The sequence below is a fragment of the Mugil cephalus genome, chromosome 7 (assembly GCF_022458985.1).
Source record: "Mugil cephalus isolate CIBA_MC_2020 chromosome 7, CIBA_Mcephalus_1.1, whole genome shotgun sequence".
NCBI lineage: Eukaryota > Metazoa > Chordata > Actinopteri > Mugiliformes > Mugilidae > Mugil > Mugil cephalus.
In genome coordinates, this window is record NC_061776.1 from 12,083,854 (window position 1) to 12,107,615 (window position 23,762).

Sequence of the window (23,762 nt, forward strand, 5' to 3'; positions counted from 1 at the left end):
GCCAGAAGAACTTGTTGTTGCACATGTTTGAAATAAAACACGAGTATTTGAACCAGTGTGGGGGTCCTTGGCATGAAAAACGTTGAAGAACCCTGACTTGCCTTCCTACTGTACGCCACGCCGATTGTATCATTTGTTTTATATACGTAGTCGTTTTTTGGCCCACACACAAACACAGTCTCCGCGGCGTGATTGCGATCAGCACTCACCTCTCATCCGGTTCAATACTTCGACCGATCGACCGACCGTTGTTTCCATTTTAAAATTACGAGTCTTCCGGGAAAACTCTTTAAAGGACTGAAACACAAAAAGCAATTAGGCTTATTTCATTCTGATCCCAGAGGAGGGGACGTGAAAGATTTTGGGAAGAGATTATTATTCATTAGTTGTAAATGGCCCTTTTTAATTAGATACAAATTGCTGTTGTATTCATCTGTAGCTAATGATTCGCTGGGATATAATGCTAACGAGGGACCCGTAGGTTTGTAGCGATTTTTAAATCTATTTTTGTTTTCCACAACCAGCTCAAGATTAAACCTGCACTTGCATGATCGACATGTCTTGTAATGACATTGATAATGTAACAAGGTAATGAGGTATTTTGCAAATTGCAAAGGCAAAAAGAGCAGAAGAAAATGGGAATGAACCACTCATAATAAGTTACTGACGACTGTACGTATTGATTAATGGAAACTGATTAAAAACTGATGAAAATTTTACCAAAAAGCATGAACCCCAAAAACAAAAGAGTATTTTATAGAGATCTAAAGTCAATGAAACAGATCACAAAAGAGACAAGCTTACCAAATGTTACAATTCTCTCTCTCTCACTCACACACACACACACACACACGCACACACACACAAAGACCAGGATCATCAAACTTTATCTCGGCCTCACACACATTTGGTTGAGACTGAGTCACTCAGCAGTGAGATTTATCTGATGCTTAATTGGATTCGGTGCGCCGCTGTGAACTTTGCAGTTGATTAGGACGGCTGTCTCCGTCTTGGCAGCGCACAGTTTGCGAGGCTGCCCTCCTCGTTTGGCTGCGGTCGCCGGTTCACAGACCCCCGCTGACATCTCCTGCGCGGCAACAAGCTCCATCACTAGCCTCACTAGCCGGCTAATGATCCTCCGCTGGCCGGAGCTCGCGGGGGAAAATGGCAGAGCTGCTGATCAAAATGACTGAGGTGTGACCTCCCAGTAATGATGTTAAAGAGCTGTGTCCCTGCTGTTTGCCACAAATGCTTAGCTATGACGTTTATACACTATTATACAGAGTGTGCCACGGCTCCTGAGAACGGGTGGAGGTCGTAACAGCGGGAAACGAAACAAAACTTGAAACTGTTCCAAACACTGAATGGTGAGATGAATTCTTCTGAGCTCTTATTTTTTTGGTTATTAGCTGGAGTGTGGAGCTACACAGACGTTGTCATTTACCACTTTAAAACAGACTTTAATAGAAACACACCAATCAGTCATAACATTATGATCACCTTCCTAATATTGTGTAGGTCTCTTTTGTGCCTCCAAAACAGTTGTGACTCATCAGAGAATGGACATGGACCTTCTGAGGGTGTCCTGTGGTGTCTGGTAACAGGACGTTGTTAGTGGGTCCTATGACTTGAGGGGAGGGGCCTCTGTGGATCATCCCACAGATACTTGGTCGGTTTGGGATCTGGTGAATTTGGAGGCCAGGTCAACACCTTGTGCTGTTCTTCATGTTGTTTTTTTAGTTGTTGCATCCTGCTGCCATCAAGGTGCATCGCTGCTATGGAGTGGTGGTGTCTGGTCTGGTCTAGGAAACATCCTCATGAATGCCAGGTCCAAAAGTTTCCCAGCCGAACATTGAATTGTCTCAAGATGGTCAATGATATTCACTTCTCCTCTCCTCTCAGTGGTCATAATGTTATGGCCAAACGAAATAAAGAAACATAAAAATGGTCCAAATAAAGCTAATATTAAGACCAAACATATGTAAGAAAATATACACAGTTTAAGAAGAAGGGTAATAGTATCTTTGTTTACATTTCTGATCAGTCACTTTTTCTTAACCCAAAAAAATGTATAACAAGTTACATGGTCAACCCTGTTTGTTTTTTTTTTACTTGTACTGAAGGCCATTTGAGATTAAATAATCCTTTATTTATCCCAGGTATATTAAATTTGCTCAAATAACAGCTTTTAAATACACTGTTCACCCATGACATCCACTTTGCCGCTGCTTTCCACACATGTCATTTTTGGATTAATGCAGTAATAGGATCAGAGCAGCTGCAGACTGGAAGCACGTTGGGGGGCAGCAGAGTATCTTGTGTGTGTGCAGCATAAATTTTCTGTGATGTTTGTCGGTTGGACCACGGACAGAAAGTCTCCATCTACTATATTTGGGGAACATGTGATTCTCTGCTGACAGATATAATATATATGCATTATACATATTACACATGACATGAAATTGGAAAATGTTGCATGAAAATCGACCGTTGAAATTGTTCTTTTACTAATGATTACTTCTTTTACTTTCATATTTCAGGACTGAATTTATAGTAAATTACCTTCATCAAGACACTGAAGTGTTATTCAGACGAGTCATGCTGAGCAAGCTCTAAAAATACGTTCAGTACCATATGGTGATTCCCACCTGTAATAGACACCCAGCTCTGGTAGTATTTACACCTTTAAGCCGCTTCCAGGTCTCTGTTTGGGTTACCCAGACTTTATTTAGCCTATATGGTTGCCTCATGAGCGGCTCTGGCTAATGACGACCCACCTGGAGCTGTAGTTGTGTCCAACTAATAAGCTTACAGGGCCGACTGTACTCTGACCCGTGTGAACGGAAAATACTCACGGTGACACAGCAGCAGATTTCATAGATCTGGTAATATGTGATGAGAGATTTAAATTTCTTTGCGTAATAACGGCACCAGTTGCTTAATATATCAGCCATAAACAAGATGTTAGTATGGTAGGTTTCTGTTGCTGTGGGGCTGCATCAAGGACGACCTGCAAAGACTAGAAGGTTCTATGGTTGGTCTGCATGGTCACAAACTACAATCTGTTTCATCAGAGGATCATGAGTCGCTCAGAACACCTCGTATGTACGATTCTGACTGTGAAAACGCTGTCTCACGCTCCCTGTACCACACTTTTACTATTTGAGTCCAATTAATAATGGCTAACCCCTAACCCCATGGCGTTGTTGTTCTGAAATATGCCCGTGACATCAGTTTTGTGTTATAACTAGAGCGCGTAGTTATTAACCTAAGAATAGAAGGACAGGAGTATGACTGACCTTACCTGGTGGCAGCGGCCGATAATAGACCCCGACCAGCTCTTCTGCAGCTCCCGTGAGCTGCCAGTTCCGGCTTTTAGAGTTTTATTCAGAATTGAAATGGTGAAGAGGTGACAGGTGGTGAAGACGTCTTCGGGGTCGTCTTCCTCAAAACGTTTGTGTCTGTATCTCCACGTATAAATGTATTCTGATTTCCCACCGCTGACTCACCTGACTGTGATCTCCTCACTACCGGTTCGCCACACGGGAGGTGACGTTTACTTGCTCAAGGTAGATGAGTCAAACCCCGTCAGCATGAGAGACTAACGCACCCAACACAAAGACCATAACAGTTGGGGTTAAATAACTTGTTGCTAGCTGGAAGATTATCACCCATGCAGTAGCCGTCCAGTAGGAGGCTCATATCTATCTGCTTGGTTAAATCCAGGTTTTTGGGCCAGGCTGTGTAGATCTAAGGTTGCTGACCCTGTTGTCAAGATACTAAACTAAGCTCAACAAAGTCTATGGGCCTCTGAAAAACCATGAACAGACAACATTTCATAGACTGGACTCTGCACATTATGTACATTATTACGTTACTTTAATCTTCTCTGTACATATTTTCTTTTCTTTGTTTTTCTCTTAGGGTGTTTTTTTTTTCATAACTGTTATTTAAATGTCTGTGTACATGTGTGAGCCTTTAAGCCGAGAGGTCTCTGCAAAATTTCGTCATGTTCTCACGATGACAATAAGGACTCTTGATTCTGAATGATGATCTGAACGGCCTGGACGTGAGGCCTGGATGCCCCATCGGTGTTTGCTACATGTCTAGTCTGACAATAGAGCTGGAAAATAGTCATTGTATTAAACCATTACCAATTCATGCTGCGTCAACCGCTGGGACCTTTTTGACCACAGTGTATAAGTGAAGATCTGTTTTTATATAAAGAGTATTTATGCTATTCAAACTTGATTACTTCCTCTCTCCCTTCACTCTTTTTTTTTCCAGCTGCTGCTTCACCTCTGACCTCTGACTGTCTAGGGGGCGAAGTAATAAATAGGAAGTTTCTACTCAAGAGTATTTTTCCGCCGCCGTCACTCTGCAAATAAATATAGTTTTACAGCCGGGTTGCCCTCAATTTCTCCCACCCATCTTCATATCTCTGCTCCTTTCCGATATGAAAAGAGGAATGAAGTGTAGACGAGGAATCATGTTTTGTGATAGATGGTCTCCACCGAGATGTGGTCATTACCGCTAAGGCGCTTGCTATTTTGATGCATAGATGTCCTTATCGACTTGCCTGGAAATTTAAATGAGATTTAAATTTTTCATGCACCTCCAAATGGCCGGGGCCGCTAATGTCTGGGTTTTCGATGTGTGAGCTTTGAGGGAGCCCGAACACAGCGGTGACGAGAATACCTTAGCAGGCCGTAATTTCCAGCGGGTCCTTCTGTCATAGTCGCACGAATAATTCATTTTCACCGGACGTGATTCATCGGGGTCTTTTTTTGTGAACACTTGTTGTAATAGTGATTAATCAGAGACTTATTTTGATTATTATCACGTGAATAAAATGTCGACTACACGTGTTCAACTCATTTAGACATTGTTTTTCCACTTCACCAACGAAAACCTTCTCATCTTTTTTTGTAAACTCTCCTTTAAACTTCATCTATTAGAATATCTTCTTCAGACTTAGTTATTCTCACATTTGCTGTCAGATTCCTGAAGCCAAATACCTCCCTGCACTCCTAATATTTCATCCCATACTTAGCGTTGTTGCCTTGTGGTTTCTTTGAATCCAGTGGTCCAAGTATGATCCATTGCTTCATTCCTCAGTTGCCGAAGTAATTTAAGTATTCAGGTGCAAAGCCTGGGTGCCACATCTCCCTCGACTCGGCTGCATTCTCGATCTTGCTGTTTCATGTATTAAAATCCTTTCTAGGGGGAATGTAGGCTGCTCTAATTATTTCTCTTTAACCCTAATCACCTTCCGATTAGTCAAAACTACGATGAAGCTCGTCAGGCGCTCGGCTGTGACTGAAAGAGATCCACATCAGTGGTGCTGAACTTCCATTTGAGATATTTTGTGTGATCAGATGAGGCTTAGCAAATGCAGATGATTGACGATCCTACTTCTAGTGCCAGTACTGGTAATGAGGAGGTCAGGTTGGGTTGTGAGCTTGGAGTCTCTGTCTTCCTTTTATACGGGTGACATGGCTTAGCGTGCCATCACGGACAATTAGAGGAACAGATTTTAGGGTTTAGGAGGATCGAAGTATTTCATTTCCTTGGAATGAACCTGTCATATTTACCTAGGGCGTGGATTGGCTTACACACAGCTCACCATGTTGCTTTATGTTTGGTGAAGGGTCTTCAACAGGGGGTCTGCGGAGGTACAGCAGGGGAGTCGTAAAATCTTTGGTTGATAGACATTTTTTGTATATGTATAGACATTTTCCCCCATAAATTTAAATTTCTTTAATACACATTAACATGAATACAACATATTTTAGTAAAGAGGTTATAAGCTGTTTTTTAGCGTAAATAGCTCTAGGCCGAGTTTAATATAGAACACATATAGTAGGTAGGTTGTGATCTCTCCATCAGTTTGGGGGCCTTTGGCCTGAAAAACATTGAAAGCTGCACTAGAGCATAGGTCTTCAACAGCGGGGCCGCGACCCCTAAGGGGTCCGTGGGAGTCCTGCGCAAAATCTTTAGTTAATTAGACATTTTTATATATTGTTTGTTAAATTTTCCACTAATATTTTCCAGCACGAACACCCTACTGTACATACAACTGCACATGTTTTTTATTAAAAGAAAAAAAAAATGGCCTTGTGCATTATTTGAATAGCTTAATATTGATATTAATATTTCAAATCGTTAATGACGATGTATATTTATATATAGCACTAGGCTGAGTTTAATATGTAGCACATGCAGTGGGTAGGGTGTCCCTACTTAATCTCTCCCCCCTGAACTAGAAAACATCTTTTAAGTGCAGGTTCTCTCACCTGATTGAAAGAGGGAGGGGTATTCATTTACACTTTTAGATCCCGCCAGCCTGGCTTTTAATGTTTGCTTTTCCACTTGGTGCAGCATCTATTTATAATCAAATGTTGTCGGCACCTGTACCTAAAAGTGTGTGTGTGGGTGCTTTTGAAATAAATTAGTTTGAAGGGAAAAATGTGTTTATCGCTGTTCTGAACGACTACACTGGAAGACCGGGGAGGTCATAGAGTAGTTGGAGGAGACTATTTTTGCCAAATAGCTGGGTTTGAATTCAATCTTTCAGCTTCAGAAAAATGTCACAGAATGTTGTGCCCATGTTTTTATTCTACGTTTATTATACAGAGATATTCAGAGAATATCTCTGTATAAACCCCAGTCTCCATGTGCAGGTATCGTGCAGAGATAGATTTCCTCCTCTGTGTAATCAAGAGTGATAGGATGACGTTAATTTGAAAAGTGACCTTTACGAAAGCGCGTTTCTTCTCGTTCACCTAGTTCATAGCGGCTCCTAATCAGGAGTCTACTACTGTAAACTTCTAGCGGCTGTTTATTCAGTCATGCTTACATTCCTGCAGCTTTTTTTTTTTTTGCATAAACATATGATTCCCAGAGCGGCGCAGCTCACAATGACCCAGAGTTATGCTCGTGACGCAACTTTTCTGACCAATCTCGACCTCGCCTGATGTCGCACTCTCAGACGACGCGGCGCATCGGGCGTCTGGGGTGTAAACCTGTGAACAGCGAGCGGCCAAATGTGAATTTTCCTGTTGTGCCTTCCCCCGGAGTTGACCTGTCAATTTTCCTGTGGCTTAAAAATCTCCTGTGACCGGCATACCTCCACAGTGATTAAGAGCGTGTTGTTGAGAGGCAGCCCGAAAAGGGAGAGAAACCAAAAGACAGAGAGGAAAGAGACATGGATAAGTGCACCTTTGAAGAGAACACGAGCAGGTCCGTGGCTCTCAGGCAGACCTCTCTCCTCCCTCCTCGCCGGGGACCCATCTCAGCAGATGAAAGCGGGGGACTCTTTGAGGTGGCGCCCTGGCATTATCCCTGCATCCTGCATCAAGTAATTGAAAGACCTGAGAGGATGGTAGGGGGGCTTGGTGGGGGAAAGGGGAGAGGGGGCTCCGGGGTTGAGTCATCCTTGGAACTTTGGGACTTGCAAAACAACAAGAAGGCAGCTCATTGTTGTTGTTTTATTTGACATTCATTGAGCTCGGTGGGGAGAATGATATAGATTCAAAAACCTTGAAAGCTTTATTAGTGAGCTAGCATCTCAATAAATCTGCCAAATGGGGAATAAAATGAGCAGATGCTAAAACGAAGCATCCACTGCATCTCTAAGTACTGCTTTATACGAGGCGCACGGCACTTAACGCACGCTGTGCGTCCTGACGCCTGTTATAAAACCCATGTGGCCTGGTACGTGTCACATTGTCCAGCCGACGAAATATTTCCTCCCATAAGGATGTGAGGCAGACGTTAAAGTGAACAGCGTTCGTCTGCAGCGGGGTTCAGTACGGGCCGGCCTCGAGCACGCTCCGTGGATCAAAGTAATCTCTGTTAAATCAGCGTCAGTGCACCGTCCGCATGCTATTTAATCCCTCATTGGCATATTATCCACATTTCAGATGAGGACATCAAAGATCTGCGTTTGCATTGAATTTTTGCATCACTTCAGCTGTTGTTCTAAATCTCTGATGTAGTTTTAATTTTAGAAGTATTGCTTTTTTTTTTTGCAGCAAGTGACAGGATTTTCATGTTTAAATTATTATATATTTTTTTTTTAACCCATCTCCTCCTAAAGGTCTTGCCCTCCTGTTCCTCGGCATCCCCTCTCATTTTACCTCCCTCGCTCCTTGTGGCTTCCCAGCGAATGAAACAGAACATGGTTCCTCATTATGAGCCTGACTCCTCCCTCCCTTTGACTGGTGCTGTTTCTCCTCCCTCCCTCTTGTGTGGAGAGCTCGGCAGCGAGCTTTAATCCCGGATTGCGCTGCCCTGCCGTCTGCATCCCGTCGTTGCTGGGAGAGCATGGCACGGCTCCAGGACCCCTGTGCTCACACAGGAGAGAAGTGAACGAACAGCAGAGAGGCAGAAAGGGAAAAGAGGTACAGTTGGAGTGTTTCACGACTGTCAACAGCTGCTTGAGCGCTGCACTGCCCTGAGTGTTATTGAGTTTCTGTCACACACACTCTCTCACATAACAAGAGAGCAAAGAGAGGAGAAAAAAAAAACAAAAAGAAACAAAAAGGAAAAGGATGGAAGCCAGTTTGTTGCAGCAGCTGTGGGTGCAATTGTGAGCGAGGAAGCCTCGGTCACATCCTGGGTGCCACCACATCGCAACCTCTCGCCGCTCCGCGCTTCATCTTCCGCACCGCTCACTCTTAGGACGGATTAAACTTCTTCCTTTTTTTTTCTTTTTTTTTTTTTCTTATCTCGTGTTGGCAACATCTGACACACTCCGTCTGACATGGAGTCCCCCACCAAAGAGATCGAGGAGTTTGAAAGCACGGCCCTGAAGTACCTCCAGCCAGAGCAGATAGAGAAGATTTGGCTGAGGCTCCGAGGACTGTGAGTATTTCCACTTTTTTTTTAATTATTTCAACAAGTGTGTGTAGCAGTGCTGTGTTTAAGCTTCTGCATGAACGAGCTACATTTTCAGTATTAACCAATCTGTCATAATTTCTATTAAAAACCAAAAAAAACAAACAAACTTAGAGAGCATGTTTGTCTCATCTCACCTAGGTTTTATGAACAGTCTGAGCTGAATTGTGTGAATGTCGGTGTATGTGAGAGAAAGAGACACGTTAGACTAAGTATTAAAAAGTGGAAGGAAAGACTAAAGAAGTGAGAAAAACACAGGGAGAAGAGCCAAACAGAAGTGTTAGGAGATATTTTCTCAGGCGAAAAGGGAGAAAAACACACAAGTGAGCTGTGTTGTTCAAGCACAAAAGAAAAAAGTATTTTTTTTCAACTTTCGTGCACCAGATGAGGAAATTATTATGTTTTTGTGCACTCTTCGCGCCAGATGTCATTTTAATTACACGTCTCCTCTGACATGCAATAAACCCCTGTTCTACAGAAAGCCTTGCAATGCGTGAGGGCTACAAATTTAAACGTTTTCCCGTCGAGATAATGAAGAAAATTTTACACTTGTCCTTGGTGTGGTGTATTTTTAGTCGTTATTACCTGTTACGCATCCATGTTGTTTCTGAGACAGAAACCTCCTTCAGCATCACGTCTCACATTCTGCCAGAGGTAGTGTTTTAAACCTGCATCACTTCATCACATCCACCAACCAATCTATTCCCCCCTCCCTCCCCCCCCCCTTTTTTGCTGACTTTATATGTGCAGTAAGTTTGAAGTATCTCATCAGCGGCTGGGGAGGGGGGCACTGTTGCTAGGAAGGTTGGGTCATGAAGACGATCTTTATTGCTGCAGCTGAGTGTCTCAATGAAACACTGTTTTCCTCTGCATCCAAGAGGATGGTTGAGTGAACGGAGCTGCCTTAGTCTCCTCCTCTCTCACATGACTCTATTTGCATAATTTTACTTCTTCTTCTTTTTATTTTTTTTTTTCAACCGTGGAGTTTCTCATGATTAGTCATTGTTTCTCCCCTTGTGTCAAAAGCCCGACGTGCCACATTCAGTTTCCTCGGGCGACTTCATTGTCTCTTCCGTTTTGGTCACCATCATAACCATCTGTCTTTCTGGATAATTGATGGATAGTGAGTCAGATGAGTGTCACAGGAGCCCGGGTGTTGTGTTGTGTGTTTTTTTTTGTTTTTTTGTTTGTTTGTTTTTTTGTTTTTTTTCTTCCTTCTTTCCTTTTTCATCAGGGCTATGCTGCAGTTTTGCTGGCTGCTCTGAAGGCTCCTGTTGCGTGTCAGAGATCACATTAGCCTTTAATCTCACAAAGAGCCTCCATCTGAAGAGAGGGAGCTCCGACTGACAGGCAGCGCCCACAGATGCTGACACTTCATGGGAGCGTATGTTGTGTGTTTAATGGGGAGCGATCGACGTCGCGCGGTGTGTATGTGTTTGAGACGGGGGAAAGGTTGACTGTGCACGTGTTCATGGATGGTGTGTGTTTGTGTGTTTGTGTGTGTGTGTGTGTGTGTGTGTGTGTGTGTGTGTTGGCTTGGTGACATTTGCTGCACGTCCTGCCAGCTTATCCTTGGAGATTTGTTTGGCAGCTGTATGATTTGTGCGCGAGCGTGCAGGATGGCTATCACGGCTCAGACTGAGCTGGAGTGGGGTTCTCCACCGAGTGCACCAATCATCCGCGGACAGACAGAAAGACGACTTGCTTTTGGACAGTCGATGCAGTCTGGAGATATCTGGTGACATCCTCTGATCAAGACATGGACAGTGCTGGATGTTGGTTTTTATTACTTCCCTCTGACGAACGCCCCCTTTTGTGTTTTTGCATCATGAATGGACTCCAATGGGTTTCCATTAATAAATTAGATCACTGCGGCGAACACGACCTCTCCGTCACCCGCTGATTAATGGAAATCAATGAGTTATTTAATTAATTGTTCAACAGTTCATCACAAGAGAGCTCGGGAAGGGTAATGTAGAGGAGGATGGATGAAGGTGAGCAGTCGTCCTGTACCACTGCGTCACCTGAGTGAGATCCTCTCATAGCACCACGTCCCTCTAGTCTCTATACTCTTTATTTTTTTACTTTGCCACATTTCAGCGACTTGTCACAACTTTATTAGTTTCAAAGGCATCGCATTAAAGTGTGATGCTTTGTTATAGCTCACAGCGGCTATAATTAGAGCTGAGACAATTAGTCGATTGCTCAATTAGTCAGAAGCGACGTGACGGGAAATTAAGTGGCGACAGTTTTCATCGTTGTTGATGTAATTTTTGTGTGTGCGAATATTTCAAAGCACATTGAAGACTGGGGCTGATTAACCGGAATGAAAAACAAATAACTGGCTAATCACCAAAATAATCAGAAAGTGAATCTATAGGACAAATATGTTAGCAGTCACCCTCTAGGAATTACTTAACGGGACAGTGTAGAGAAGTTTTCCAGTTACATGGTCAACACTGGCTTTTTTTTTCTTGTAATGAAGGATATTTAAGATGAAATAATCCTTTATTTGAGTAAAATAATAATAAACACATTCCCCCTGCTGCCGCCCAAGAAAAGAAGCATGTTGGCTGCCCAGGTGTCCATTTAAAATGACCTCATATTAAGCTCAAGGTTATATTTTGATTAATAATTAATAACCTGTGACGCTATAATATAATTACATGCCCTGAGCCAGCTCGACACATGTTCAAGCTGATAATGTGGAGGACATTGGATTAAATATGTCAAAATAGAAAAAGATTAGTATCGTTGACACACGTGGGAGCTGAGGAAGGTTCGGGCAGGAAGGGAGAAACACAGCAAATATCAATACCCCCGTGTTTCCCTGACCTCCACCTTTATGTTCTTATCCGTATCCGTCTGCCTGTCATGTTTCCTAAACCTTATCCATAACCGCCTCACGACGCCCTCCTTTCTTTTCTATCATTTAATCTCTGTTTGAAACACTTTGCCTCGCTTTGATTCCAATCGCCTGATGAAATCATGTTCGTCTTCCCTCCTCTAATTTCCAGGGAGCTCTTACAATTTCTTCACAGGGGCTAACTTCCTTAGCTTGCAGTTTAATGCTGACCTCTAAACGATTGATGCAGAAAACGGCAGAGAAACAAATCAAGCTAAGTGCTGCGAATTCTCCCTGACTGGAATTTAAATCCAGCATCTGTAGTTGAACAGTAGCAGGTCCACTAGTGGGATAGCCCCCTCGCCCCCTCGCCCCCCGAACACACACACACACACTCTCTCTTTGCTGTTTTATAAGTGCTTCAAGTGTGTGTGTGAACTCTGCTTTTAGAGCCGTGCTGTTATCACTTCATAAAGGTGTGGGAGTGTTTTAGGTCAAATGTTGGCGCGAGTGATGATTCACTAGGTAGGTGAGGTGTGTTATACTGTGTGTGTGTGTGTGTGTGTGTGTGTGTGTGTGTGTGTGTGTGTTTGGTAGTAAAGTTGTTGGTGGGTTGGTGTGCGTTTTCTGCAAAGCATTACGCCTCCCTTAAATCCTTCATCTGCTTAAGTGATTGTTAGCATTTGCATTCTTTTATAGAACTGACCGTGTGTGAATACGGCTTAATAATGTGACTGCTGGAAAACGGAAGGGAAACAAATGGTGCAATCAAAAGCCCCCCCCCACCTATTTGCTGATAGCCAGTGGCACTCTCCTCTTCACACGCATCCACCAGACTCCTGCTAAATTGCTCATTTACCTGAAGAAATGCCTCCTGTGCTTGAGCAGTTGCGCTTTTTGTGAGATTCGATCAGCAGAGTGAGAATGGAATTCTCACTGAAGTGCGTTTTAGTTTTTGTTGTCACATTTTTACTTCTATAAGGCAGACTATGTGTACTTGGCTTCTCCTTGGACAGGACATGAGCAAAAAATTAGTGAATGTGACAAATTCTCTCGAACCATTTGTATGGTCTAAGACTTTAATGTTTTTCTCTGGCAGGCGCAAGTACAAGAAGACGTCCCAGAGGTAAGACATCGTCAAGGACCCTGGACCCCAATCCATTTCTCCCCTCCCTGAAATTCATTCCCCCCCTTCCCCCGTCCCCCCCTCTTCAGTTCTTGATACAACTCCCACTCTCCTGCATCACTGGACCCCATGGACCTGCGTTTTTGTTTGCTTTTTCATTGTCCATTGTTATTTTCCTGCAAAGCACGTTGCAACTCTGTCACCAAAAGTGCAATTTGAATAAAATGTATTATTATTACTGTGATTATTATCATTATTATCCCCTCTATCCATCCACCTCCGTTCATGAGAGACCCCTATCATAGGTGAACTAGCAAAACACACCTTGTCACATTTTCACTGTTCCTTTCACTCTCGTTTTCTCTTCCGTTAATTCAAGTGTCAGCGTGTTGTCATTACCAGATAACCGGCACCGTAATGGATAGAAATTATTGTGTCACGGTTTACCATAGATAACACATGGAAGTTGAAAGCCTGACGAATAACTCAAGTGCCATGTGTGTTATCGTCTTCATTATGAAACTTTCATTTGTTTTGTTGTGTTGGAGATGCTCTGGGGAAATCAAGCTCCCCATTAAGGGGGGCGTGAACGCATTTATTTACAAGGGAGAAAACATGGAGTAATTAATGCCACTGGTTGAGTGGGTAATGCAGATTTAAGTGTCATTTGTTAAAGATGTTTCTGCACTGAACAGTCTGTCAGAAGCTGTGCCAAAGACACTTACCATGGCTCTGTGACCCAACCTTTGCATCCCAGTATGTTACATCTGATCTGATTTAGAAATCAAATAAGACGAGTTCTTTTGCGTGTCTTTCCGCTAAGATGCAAGTGGGCTTTTAATTTGAAATGGCCACAGGAAGTGTGTGTTTATCAGGGATCAGGAGAAACAGGCCAAACAGGACGCCAATTATACTTAAGAACTTAGATTGAATTAGAAACACAGATCTACCCCTGAGGAAAAAAAAAAAAAACTTGCTTTAAATAAAGGCACTGCACTATCCATATGTGTCAAACACCACCGTCCCTGTTGATGATTTTTTTTCAACAATTTCATATAGGTGTCAGAGGTCCAACATCATCGTTTTGTCAAGTGTATTAGTCCAAATTCAGCCTTGATCCTGAATTTCATCCAATCAAAAAGTAGCTCTTCTGAGAACAGGCTGTTTTTCTTGCCTGCACCTTTAAATGCTAATGAGCTGTTTGACCACGCCCACGCCACGCCCCTCTCGGGGAGAGGGCGTTACCATGCTGCGCTAATGTTTACGTCGATTTCTGACAATGGTCGGTAGAGAAGCTGTGTTCAACCAGTTTGATGCAGAAGGAGAGTTTCCTGAAGAAGTTCAGACTCTGCGGCTGCAGCAGGACGTTTCTGAATGTTTAGATAAAAATATTGTGTGTCTGAAAATGTTACAAAGTTTGTTCGTATTTGTTGTCACAGTTACTACCATGTAGCTAACGCTAACTTCCGCTAACTGTAAAGGTACTTGTCACGGGTTCGTTGATGCAGCCAACAACAGAACAACCGTCGTGCTTTGCTCGTACCTTTGCTATGTGAATTTGCCCGTGACTGTATATCCAAGGTATTTGCGAGGAGAATAAATGGCGTCCGCTCAGTAATTTTAGAGGGCAGCTCATCTATCTAGCCAAAAGATACAAAAAACAATATCCGGGGGGCGGGTCAAAGGCAGGATCCTCTACTGGAGAAAGTGGATATTTCCCTGCATGACGTCAAGACGGGAAAAAAAATCTCAGATCAGCGGAAGTGTGAGAATTTCTTTTCACTTCATACACAGGCTATGGGGACACATATTACTGAACCTTTACAAAGTGAATTTTTCATAATATAATACGATATAATATAGTTTTTGTTGATTTCCAAATCCAAGTAAACCTGTCCTGTGTCCTTTATTTACCTTACAGTACAAAAACAGATGTCTGTCAGTCATTTTCTGGAAAAGGTTTAAATGCCAATCCATGTTTTTCCCATCAGTTTGCACAATCCAATGCAGACTTTGACCGTGAACAGCTCATGCACACTCTGTTCCATTTATACTACAATGTTACATGCCGATCAGCATGTGGCCAAAAAAAAAAAATAAAAAAACACACACACAGGACTATCTTGGATAAATTTCAAAGGATTGCTGTGATTTCCCTTTGAATTTGAATTTGGTTGGGGGGTCTCACCAGGAGTTTGACAGCATGTGGTGCTTCTCCTCGTATGTTTTCTGTACGCATGCGCCTCCATCGGGCTTTCAGAGCAGACAATAGCAGACTTCACACAGATGTCACGCAGGCCCTTGCGGACATGCAGTTGCGAAAAAAACATGAATTGGTGTTAAGTTGTAGGTGGAGAGCAGAACATAAAATCCATCCCATGAGATAACACAGGTGACACATTCTCTGCTCCTCTGTGTGCAAATGGCTGTTGCTGCAGGCGGAGAGCCAGAACGCGACAAACCAATAATGTGTCTTTTAACACTTTCTAACTAATCCTGTCTGTGGCACTCGGTCTAAAGCCCATTAGTAGCTGATGCCTCTTTAAAAATTGATGAAAAACGTGTAGTTTCATTAAAAGGAAACAAAAATAATTTAAACAGCAAAGTGAGACTATTTTTAGATAAAACTTGATGAGGGAACAAACGTCACAACGATGCGGCGCACTGATGTGCTTTTAAGAGGTTTTGAGCAGCGATGGAAGTCAGACGTAACACAATCATCATTTTGTTGTCTGTATATTGAGCTTTCTTCTGCAATTACACAAATATAGGAAAATGAATTAAATCCTGTTTAAACATCCCAAACCAAACAATGTATTCTATGCAAACAGCGTCATCTCGAAATTGCTGAAGTAATTAACGTTATAGTTTATTTGCATACACTTCTTATTCTCGTGGCACAATTTAAATCAACACGTGGTCCGGCTTCAATCTAAAAAACTCATTGGCGCAAATTGTGTTCACTTAGTAAATAGGAAAATTGCAGTCACCCCACAAAATGGAGCTCAAAACAAAAAAACTATGTTACCGAAGCGCGTCTCTAATATTGCTTCATGGCATTTCCTGTGAACTGGGGGATTGCCACACAGTCGGAGTAATTGAACGCAACACTCCTCATGCTACTTATTGGCGCAGTGTGTGGTCGCTCGGAGTGCTGTTGAGAAATCCGTTTGCGCTTTCTGCCGCAGTCTCTCTGTCTCCCTCGCTCTCTCCGTGCCGGGGTGGGTGAGTTCCTGTGTGGAGGAGCTGCGTGATTGACAGCTCCATATGTGTCTGTGTAATTACGGCCGGGCTAATTGGCAGAGAGGAACACTGGGACATTGTCATTACTGACACACCAGGACAACCCCTCACACATGCAGATGGAAGGAGAGATGGCCCTCTTCGCAGAGGGAGGCATGGAGCAATGAGAACGAAAGGAGTGGCTGCGTGAGTTGGTGCTTGCATAGAAAGGAGGTGAAGAGGGATGGGGGAGAAAAAAAAAATACGAAAGACGAACGTCTGTGTTTTGTGGGTTGTATGTGGGCTTGATGGTGTTGCAGGGAAACAGTTTGCCTGTTTCTATTTAGGTTATCATTTTTTGTTCACGTGGTTGTTATTGTGTTTCAGGACTCTAAACAACTGACAGCTGGTAAGCTCCGCCCCCTCCTTAGCTACCGTTGCAATGACAGGAAAACGTTCAATTCACAGCACAGCATCTTGCATCGTGCAGCTTATGATGATAAATAAAATATTGTTGTATTACTGTTGAGAATTGCCAGGATTTGATGACACATTCGAAACATCTTCTGAACATTTCTTTCTGCTGTCTAATATTGTGTAGGTCTCTCAAAAACAGTTGTGACTCATCAGGAAATGGACATGGGCCTTCTGGGGGGGGTCCTGTGGTGTCTGGCAACGCAGTGTTGTTAGTGTGGGTCTTTGGGTCCTGTGGATTGAGAGGAGGGGCCTGTATGGATCAGGCTCGTTCCAGTGCATCAGTCTGGGATCTAGTGAGTTTGGAGGCCAGGTCAAAACCTTGTGCTGCTTTTCAGCAATGTTCTATATTTCTCCTGTTTTTTCCTGGTTTTAATGTTGCGGCTGATCGTTGTATTTGTAGTGTAGTGTAATTTTAAAACCTGTGATGTGCCAAGAAGAAGATAAATGAAAAAGACGCAAGCAGAATGACAATGATGTCATATTTGATTATGAGGTTGTATTGATTACAATGATATGTCTGATCGTAATGCATTATATATTGCACTTATTGCACTTTGTAAAACTTGCAGTTTGTAATAAACTTTTTTATTTTAAAAATAAGCTTAGAACTGAAAAATAAGGGTGTGAAATGTGCAAGAATGACTTTATTAAACTGGGAACCAAGGAGAATTCTGAAGCTACCTTGAAAAAATAAAAAAAAGTAGTTGATAACGGCGCAGTGGGAAAAAAGGATGGGGACCAGGCGCCATGCACTGGCACACGGTGCAGACAGATAAGGCCACCTGACACCCAAGGTCAAGAAAACCTCAGCAACAGTGACGGCGACAATTTCTAACGGTGTAATTGGTTAAAATGAAGGGGTGGTATAAGGGTGTGCTCCAAATGTAGGGGATGGACAGAAGGTGTGACCTGTGGGGTCCCAAAAGTATAAAAGATGAGAACAAAGGCCTTTACACTTTAGAGTAGGACTGTGGTGAACTTTTCTGCACTGTAAGACTGCTCTCCTTTGTGGCTGGTCATAAAGATCACTCTGGTGCTCTGAATGCGGACTCCTGACGATTTCTTCGAGACTCCAAAGAGAAGACTTAACCAGGCTGAACTGAACAACTCCCAGGGGCTTTCTTTGACACAACAGTAGCTAGCCAGGTTATGTTATATGCACTATATAAAAAAGCTGATACAATGGTTGAGTATTCTTGAAGGCGTTTTGTCCAAATTTGTCCAATGAGTGCTGCTGAGGCCGGTTGTCCTGCAATTAGATGAATTTATTTTCCTATTTTTTTTTTTCCTCCTAATGAGTGTTACTCTAGTGACCCATTAGTGGGTTGTAAATGTTAGGAGCAACTTGGATATGTGTATAAATGTCTGTTGCTTTGCTTTATTTGGACATAACAGGACCTGGATAATTGGGAACCTTCACATTTGTTGGTTTTCACTCATTTGAAAAAGATAAGAAATAATTAACTAACCGTGATTGGTTCACAGTTGGAGTGAAGGCAAAAAGATTAGGCCATTTGTAGGTGGGCGCTGTCTCTGGCTCGCGGGCGCTGTCTCTGGCTCGCGGGCGCTGTCTCTGGCTCGTGGGCGCTGTTGCTGGCTGGTCTGTTTTTACAGGGAGAAACCTGTAAAAAGGATCTCAGATGAGGTTATACTGTTTTAATACTGATAATTCACTGAGGCTAAACGTTAGTCCTCTAGAGAAAGAAAATGTCACCAGCTATGTAGAACATAACAAAAACATATCTTTTTTTTTTCCATATTCATCCTTTACTTCAAACCTGGTATCACTCTTAACTACAGTCTTAACAGCGCTGTTCAGGGGATGGGTCGATACAAAACGTGTTACTCCATTGACAAAACTCCGCTCAATCACCGAGCTCCTGAATGTGCCAGAAGGTAATTAGATTCTGTCCATTTACCGAGAAGAAAAAGCGGCACTTTCTCTTGTGTTTCCCAAAAAGGCATTGATCACCCAAGCACCACAATTTACAGGAATCATTCACCATCAACGCAACACGCGGAGGACTTGAGTATCTCCTTGTATTCACTGACAGGCGCCTCTGCTGCACTGAATGAAACAGGCTTTTACTTAAGCCTGTAAATATCCTACGGTGGCCACTCCTTGTAACCTAGCTTTTAAAAGCTCTAAGTGTTTTGCCATCCGATCCAGGCGAGCCCTCAGCCTTAAATGGCCTTATGCAGTCAGCCAAGTTGCCACCTCTAAGTATGTGTTTATGTGAAAGGTTTTGTGTGTCCTTTCCATCTCTCGTTGCTCTTGTGTTTGTTGAGATTGCAGTCTGTGAAACTATGCAGGGCAACAGCGCATGTTTCAGTGGCAGTAATGACTCCTCTACGGATTGGGCCCCTGCAATTTGCAGCAGTTTTCACACTTTCAGACTGTGCTCCTGAACACATGTTTGTGTCAAAAGTTTTTAGACAGAACAGTTTGTAGATCAAGTCCAAGTCTCAAGTTACTTGAGATACAGCAAGTCTAAGTCGAGTCTAAAGACTCGCTAAAGGAAAATATTAAATGTTTGTTTCTCTGATTTTTATTTATTTTTTTTTTTACATCATCAAGTCATCATACCTTTAGGACCAAGTCTTTGTTGTCGCAGTCTACTCGATTGCATGTACTCTACGGATTTGCATGTTTTTTCTTAATAATCCTAAAAAAAAAAATTTTATTCTCCATTCTTTACCGTGGTAAAAAAAAACTGACATTTACGGATCTAAATACCAAGTAGTGGGCAGATTTCTTTTTCCACTGTGTAAAGCATTTAGATCGGAAGTAATTATTCTTTTATTTTCTGGAGGCAGCAGTGGAAAAAACTACCACCTACAGAAACTCAACTGTCCCACACTAACACGAAGAGATAAACTCCTCTCAGTATTGTCCATAATGACTGACATCCTAAGAAGTGATGAGGAAAACACAGAAGAAGCCTTAGTGTTTATTGAGGCCACTGAGGTTTCATCCTGTGTATCTTTTGGGGAAGCCCGGTAGATTCACTAAGCCCTAGCCCTAGTTTTACTTGTATGTTTCAGAACAATTATACTAGTCAGAACCTTGTCGCCACCACTCACTTTGACAAAGTCAACTTAGGGAACCAGTTCAGGAGAAGAGAAACGGAACTGACCAAATACAACAAAACAGCAGCTTCGTCTATTCTGAACACTCAATATAATATAATATTGTCACTATACAATCATCAAGAATGAAATAAAATCCATAGAGCGCCTGGGGCCACGCCCACTGAGTGGCAAAAACATGGTGAAATGTATCAGTAAATACAGTGAGACCAGGGGAAATGTGGATTATCAGATCAAATTAAGAACAATCAGACTCGACAATGATCCACGCAAACTACCAAATAACAAATGGTCCAAAATCATTGATTGTATCAGGAAATCATTTATCCTGATATTTAGTATATGGACCTGATTTTAACGCTGGGAAATACTGTACTTAAACTAAAGTATCACCTTTTGGTACTTTATACCCACTTGGAAAAGTGGATTAGCCTCAGTTTCATTTAGTTTTAGCTCATTTCAGTTATGATGAATGTAGCTAAATAAAAGATGCTAACGCTAAGAGCTTAACAGAGAAGTAACGTTAGCCACACAATACTGTAGCACCTGACCAGATGTTTAAAGGATGACGAGGAGTGATCACAAATATTCTGTTTGTGTAATTGTTATTTATTATGTCGGCAGCATCAGCAAACTTGTCTGACAGCCCTCAAGAACATAACTTAAGAGTAACTAAGGTATGACTTTATCAACCAAAAAAAAAAAAAAAACCCAGCATAAATTAATATTACCTGACACAAAACATGAACTGTGCCTGTATTCCAGTTGTTTCTAATGCAGCGCTCCATTTACTTCTCTTTTCTTTGGCGGTCTGATATACCCGTAAAAATATGTCTCTGACTGCTTTTCAAATCTGTTGGTGCAGTCAATCACACAACAGGTCTTCACCTTTTCTTCACGCTATTAAAGCCTGTGATTCAAACTAATGCTGCTAATCTCCATGCTCATCTGTCACTTTTTGCTGCTCAGTGGCCGTAACCACGGAGACGACCGCTTGTTGTGACGTCACGTACATACCTATGGTCTATAGACCAACTGACCGTCATGATCCAGGAGGGGTCTGGTCTGTAACATGGTCTGTAGCTCTTCCTAGATTCCTAGCCTCGTAGGTAACGTTGGCTCCTTGGTTTCCTGCAGCCATTTGCAGTCTACAAGCTTATCACCCAAGTTGGACCTTGAGGGCTTGGCGGCCATTTTGACAATTTCATACTACTGCCTGAGGCCATAGACTTATTAATCACACCTCAAAAAACCTGAAATATGATTTTTTTTTTTTTTTTACATTTTAGTTTAGTAGAATTTTAAGAAAAGAAAAAATGACACTGTAGGGCAATTCAACTTGGACTTGAGTGCCTTTAATAAAAATGCCTCCACCGTATTACATTGTTGTCGAGTTGTGTGGTATAGGACATCAGGGATTTCATCGTAGAAACTGAAATAAAAACAGCAACAGGGACAGTGAATGAAGAAAATCAGCACATTGTCAGAGGAGGAGAAATAAAAGAAGCAATGCAGAGAAGGATGGATATTGTCAGGCTGAGTGTCACAGGGGAAAATTGAACTCTTCGGTTAATGTCAGTAATCAGGGAGCATTGGCTGCCTTTCAAGAACAGCCCATTATATGCCATTACCAAAGCCCCTCTGTCTCTCTCTCTATGGTTCAGGGCCATTTGTCAGTCACCACAGCTATTGGGCTCTTTAGTGAAGATGATTCATTTGGGGAAGCAATAGTGGACGGTTACTGGTTTTAATGTTTTGCTTCTGAAACAAATACAATCATAAATATCATCATAAAACTAACTGATAATCGTCCTTGGAGCAATATGGAGCATTAAGAGCTGCAATAAAAATAATAATGTGCTTAAAGTATGAATTAAAAACAGATTATGTACTCTTGAGACTTTCATAATATTTCACTTGAGGCAACATTGTCTTTATTTTAATCACATTCAAATCAAAAGGAATCGGTTTGTTGAGTCCAGCTCAAGAGCTCGAGACCTTGGTTTCAGCTCTCGTTGACTCATTGTTTCATCTGCTTTCTACTTGTGGTGATGACTTTTAGCTGAGGCGTGTTTCCATGTCTGTCTCCAAATTCCAATCTTGTACCTAATGTCACCTAAAGCAGCAGTAAACACATCAATTCTGGATGTTTAATTTTTAAACGCTTTCTTTTCTGGGGGGGGGAAAAAAAAAAAAATGTTGCAATTTATTTTCTTTCGTTGATTTCCAGCGAAGCCACACTGATGACTCTGATCTTTCGTTCCCTATTTCTTCCTCCCATAACCCCACCGCTTCTCTCCTGCTACCTGATGATTAGAGGGGTAATTACCTGACTCAAATGAATCCCCAAGCTTGGGCTAATTACATTCTTCTCACCCAGTCTTTTTCTTCATCCTCTTCCTCCCTTTCCATTCCCCTCTGCTTCACATCAGGTACACCTTGCTTTTCTGAGGAACCTGCCTCAGTTAGCACGGCTCGCACCGCGTCACAGTTTTCTTAACTATGCAGGTGCTCAGAGGCACCGTTCAGTATGCAAACTAAAAGCAGAGCAACGTACATATTCTCTGATACTATAACTGCACACATGTACATAATCGGTGTGCCCTCATTCCCAAGGACTCAGATACTGACATTTTATTGGGAAAAATCATTCATCATAATAAATGCTGAACCTGAATAGGTGCTACACAGATGCATAAAAACATAACAGATACAGCCTTGCTTTACTTTTGGATTAAAATATGTATTTTTTTATAAATAGAAAATAGAAAAAAGTCAAATGTGTACATAACACCAAGTCTGAAACCGATTAAATGAACTGAAGCCACAGAGTTTACAGTTGATTCCTGTGTTTAATTTCAATTTAAATTAATTGTAGCAATAAACAAGAAAGGAAATGTAGATGTACCCAGTTGCAGCCAAGGGCTGATTTACATTGGTAGTCCCCCTGCCTAAAAACAAATAATACAACACATATAAAATATAGAAGTTACAATGTAATATACATCATCTTATATACACATAATCTCATAGACACATAATAGTAACAAGCGAACCTGACCTAAAAGGCCTTTAAGTCAGACGGCTTTCACCCAGGAGAGCGGTGTTTTTTGTCTGGCAGCCTGCGTATCTGTGTTGACACAGATGTGCCAAAGATAATGCACTTCCTCGACGGCCGTGTGAGACTAACAGGGAAGAACTCACGAACTCAAAAAGCAGGTCAGCGGACAGAACTTCACAGCAGAAATTACATCCTGGAATAAAAAGCAGTATTGGTATCTAGAGCTAATTTCCTAACAATGACAATAATAATAACAATGCATTGGTTTTACGTAGCGCTTTATCATAGACACTCAAAGCACTTTACATTAAATACGTGATTCATTCACTCACAGACACAATCTGGTGGTGGTAAACTACCTTAGTTGTCACAGCTGCCCTGGGGCAGGCTGATGGAAACATGGCTGCCAATCTAGCGCCTACGGCCTCTCCGACCACCACCCACATCACTCACTCGTAATCATACACCAGTGGGGTACACAGGGGGAAAGAAGGGGGGTTAAGTGTCTTGTCCGAGGACTTGATGGACAGAGTAGGGATTGGGCGGAAAGCCAACCTTTCGGTTATTGGACGACCGCTCTGCCTCCTGAGCTACTGTCACCCACAGTAATAGTTAATCAATATGTGCAGGGGGGAATTTATATGTTCCTCACCTGTTTATCAAGCCCTTAGTAAAATCAAACCGGCACGCGTCGTTTAAATTTTTTTGACACTTCAACGATGTGTTGACTCGTAAGCCAATGAAATGCATATGTTGTACCGACCCTTAATGACTTTCGTTACTTGCAGTGTAAATGTATTTTCAGACGCTGCCGCAGCAGCGACGGCCGGAGCCTCCCGCAGTGGGCTCTTAAAACGGGTGACGTCACAGAGGTTTCACCCACCTTTTCATGCAGCGAATGGCTGAAATAAACCACATTCAAATTCTCTCCCGTAGAGCAGCAGCAGCATGAGAGTGATGAGAGTAGGAGAGAACAACCATCGACTGTCTCATCGCTTTTAAATGGGTTATCATTGGAGTCAATTGCAGACAATTGTGAG

The 23,762-nt window shown here is 42.3% G+C and overlaps 1 protein-coding gene across 6 annotated transcripts in view; it reads left to right on the plus strand.

Moving 5' to 3' along the window:
• pde1cb (phosphodiesterase 1C, calmodulin-dependent b) overlaps window positions 1-23,762 on the plus strand; it is a 103,510-nt gene that overhangs the window by 27,878 nt on the left and 51,870 nt on the right. For 2 of the 6 annotated variants that reach the window (XM_047588656.1, XM_047588657.1), the window contains exon 5: window positions 12,846-12,872. The exons of 2 other annotated variants lie outside the window; for them this stretch is intronic. In XM_047588656.1, the coding sequence (XP_047444612.1) occupies window positions 12,846-12,872 (27 nt within the window). Of the gene's footprint in view, window positions 1-7,412; window positions 8,869-12,845; window positions 12,873-23,762 lie in introns of those variants that run through there. 2 more of the 6 variants (XM_047588660.1, XM_047588662.1) reach the window with 2 other exon arrangements.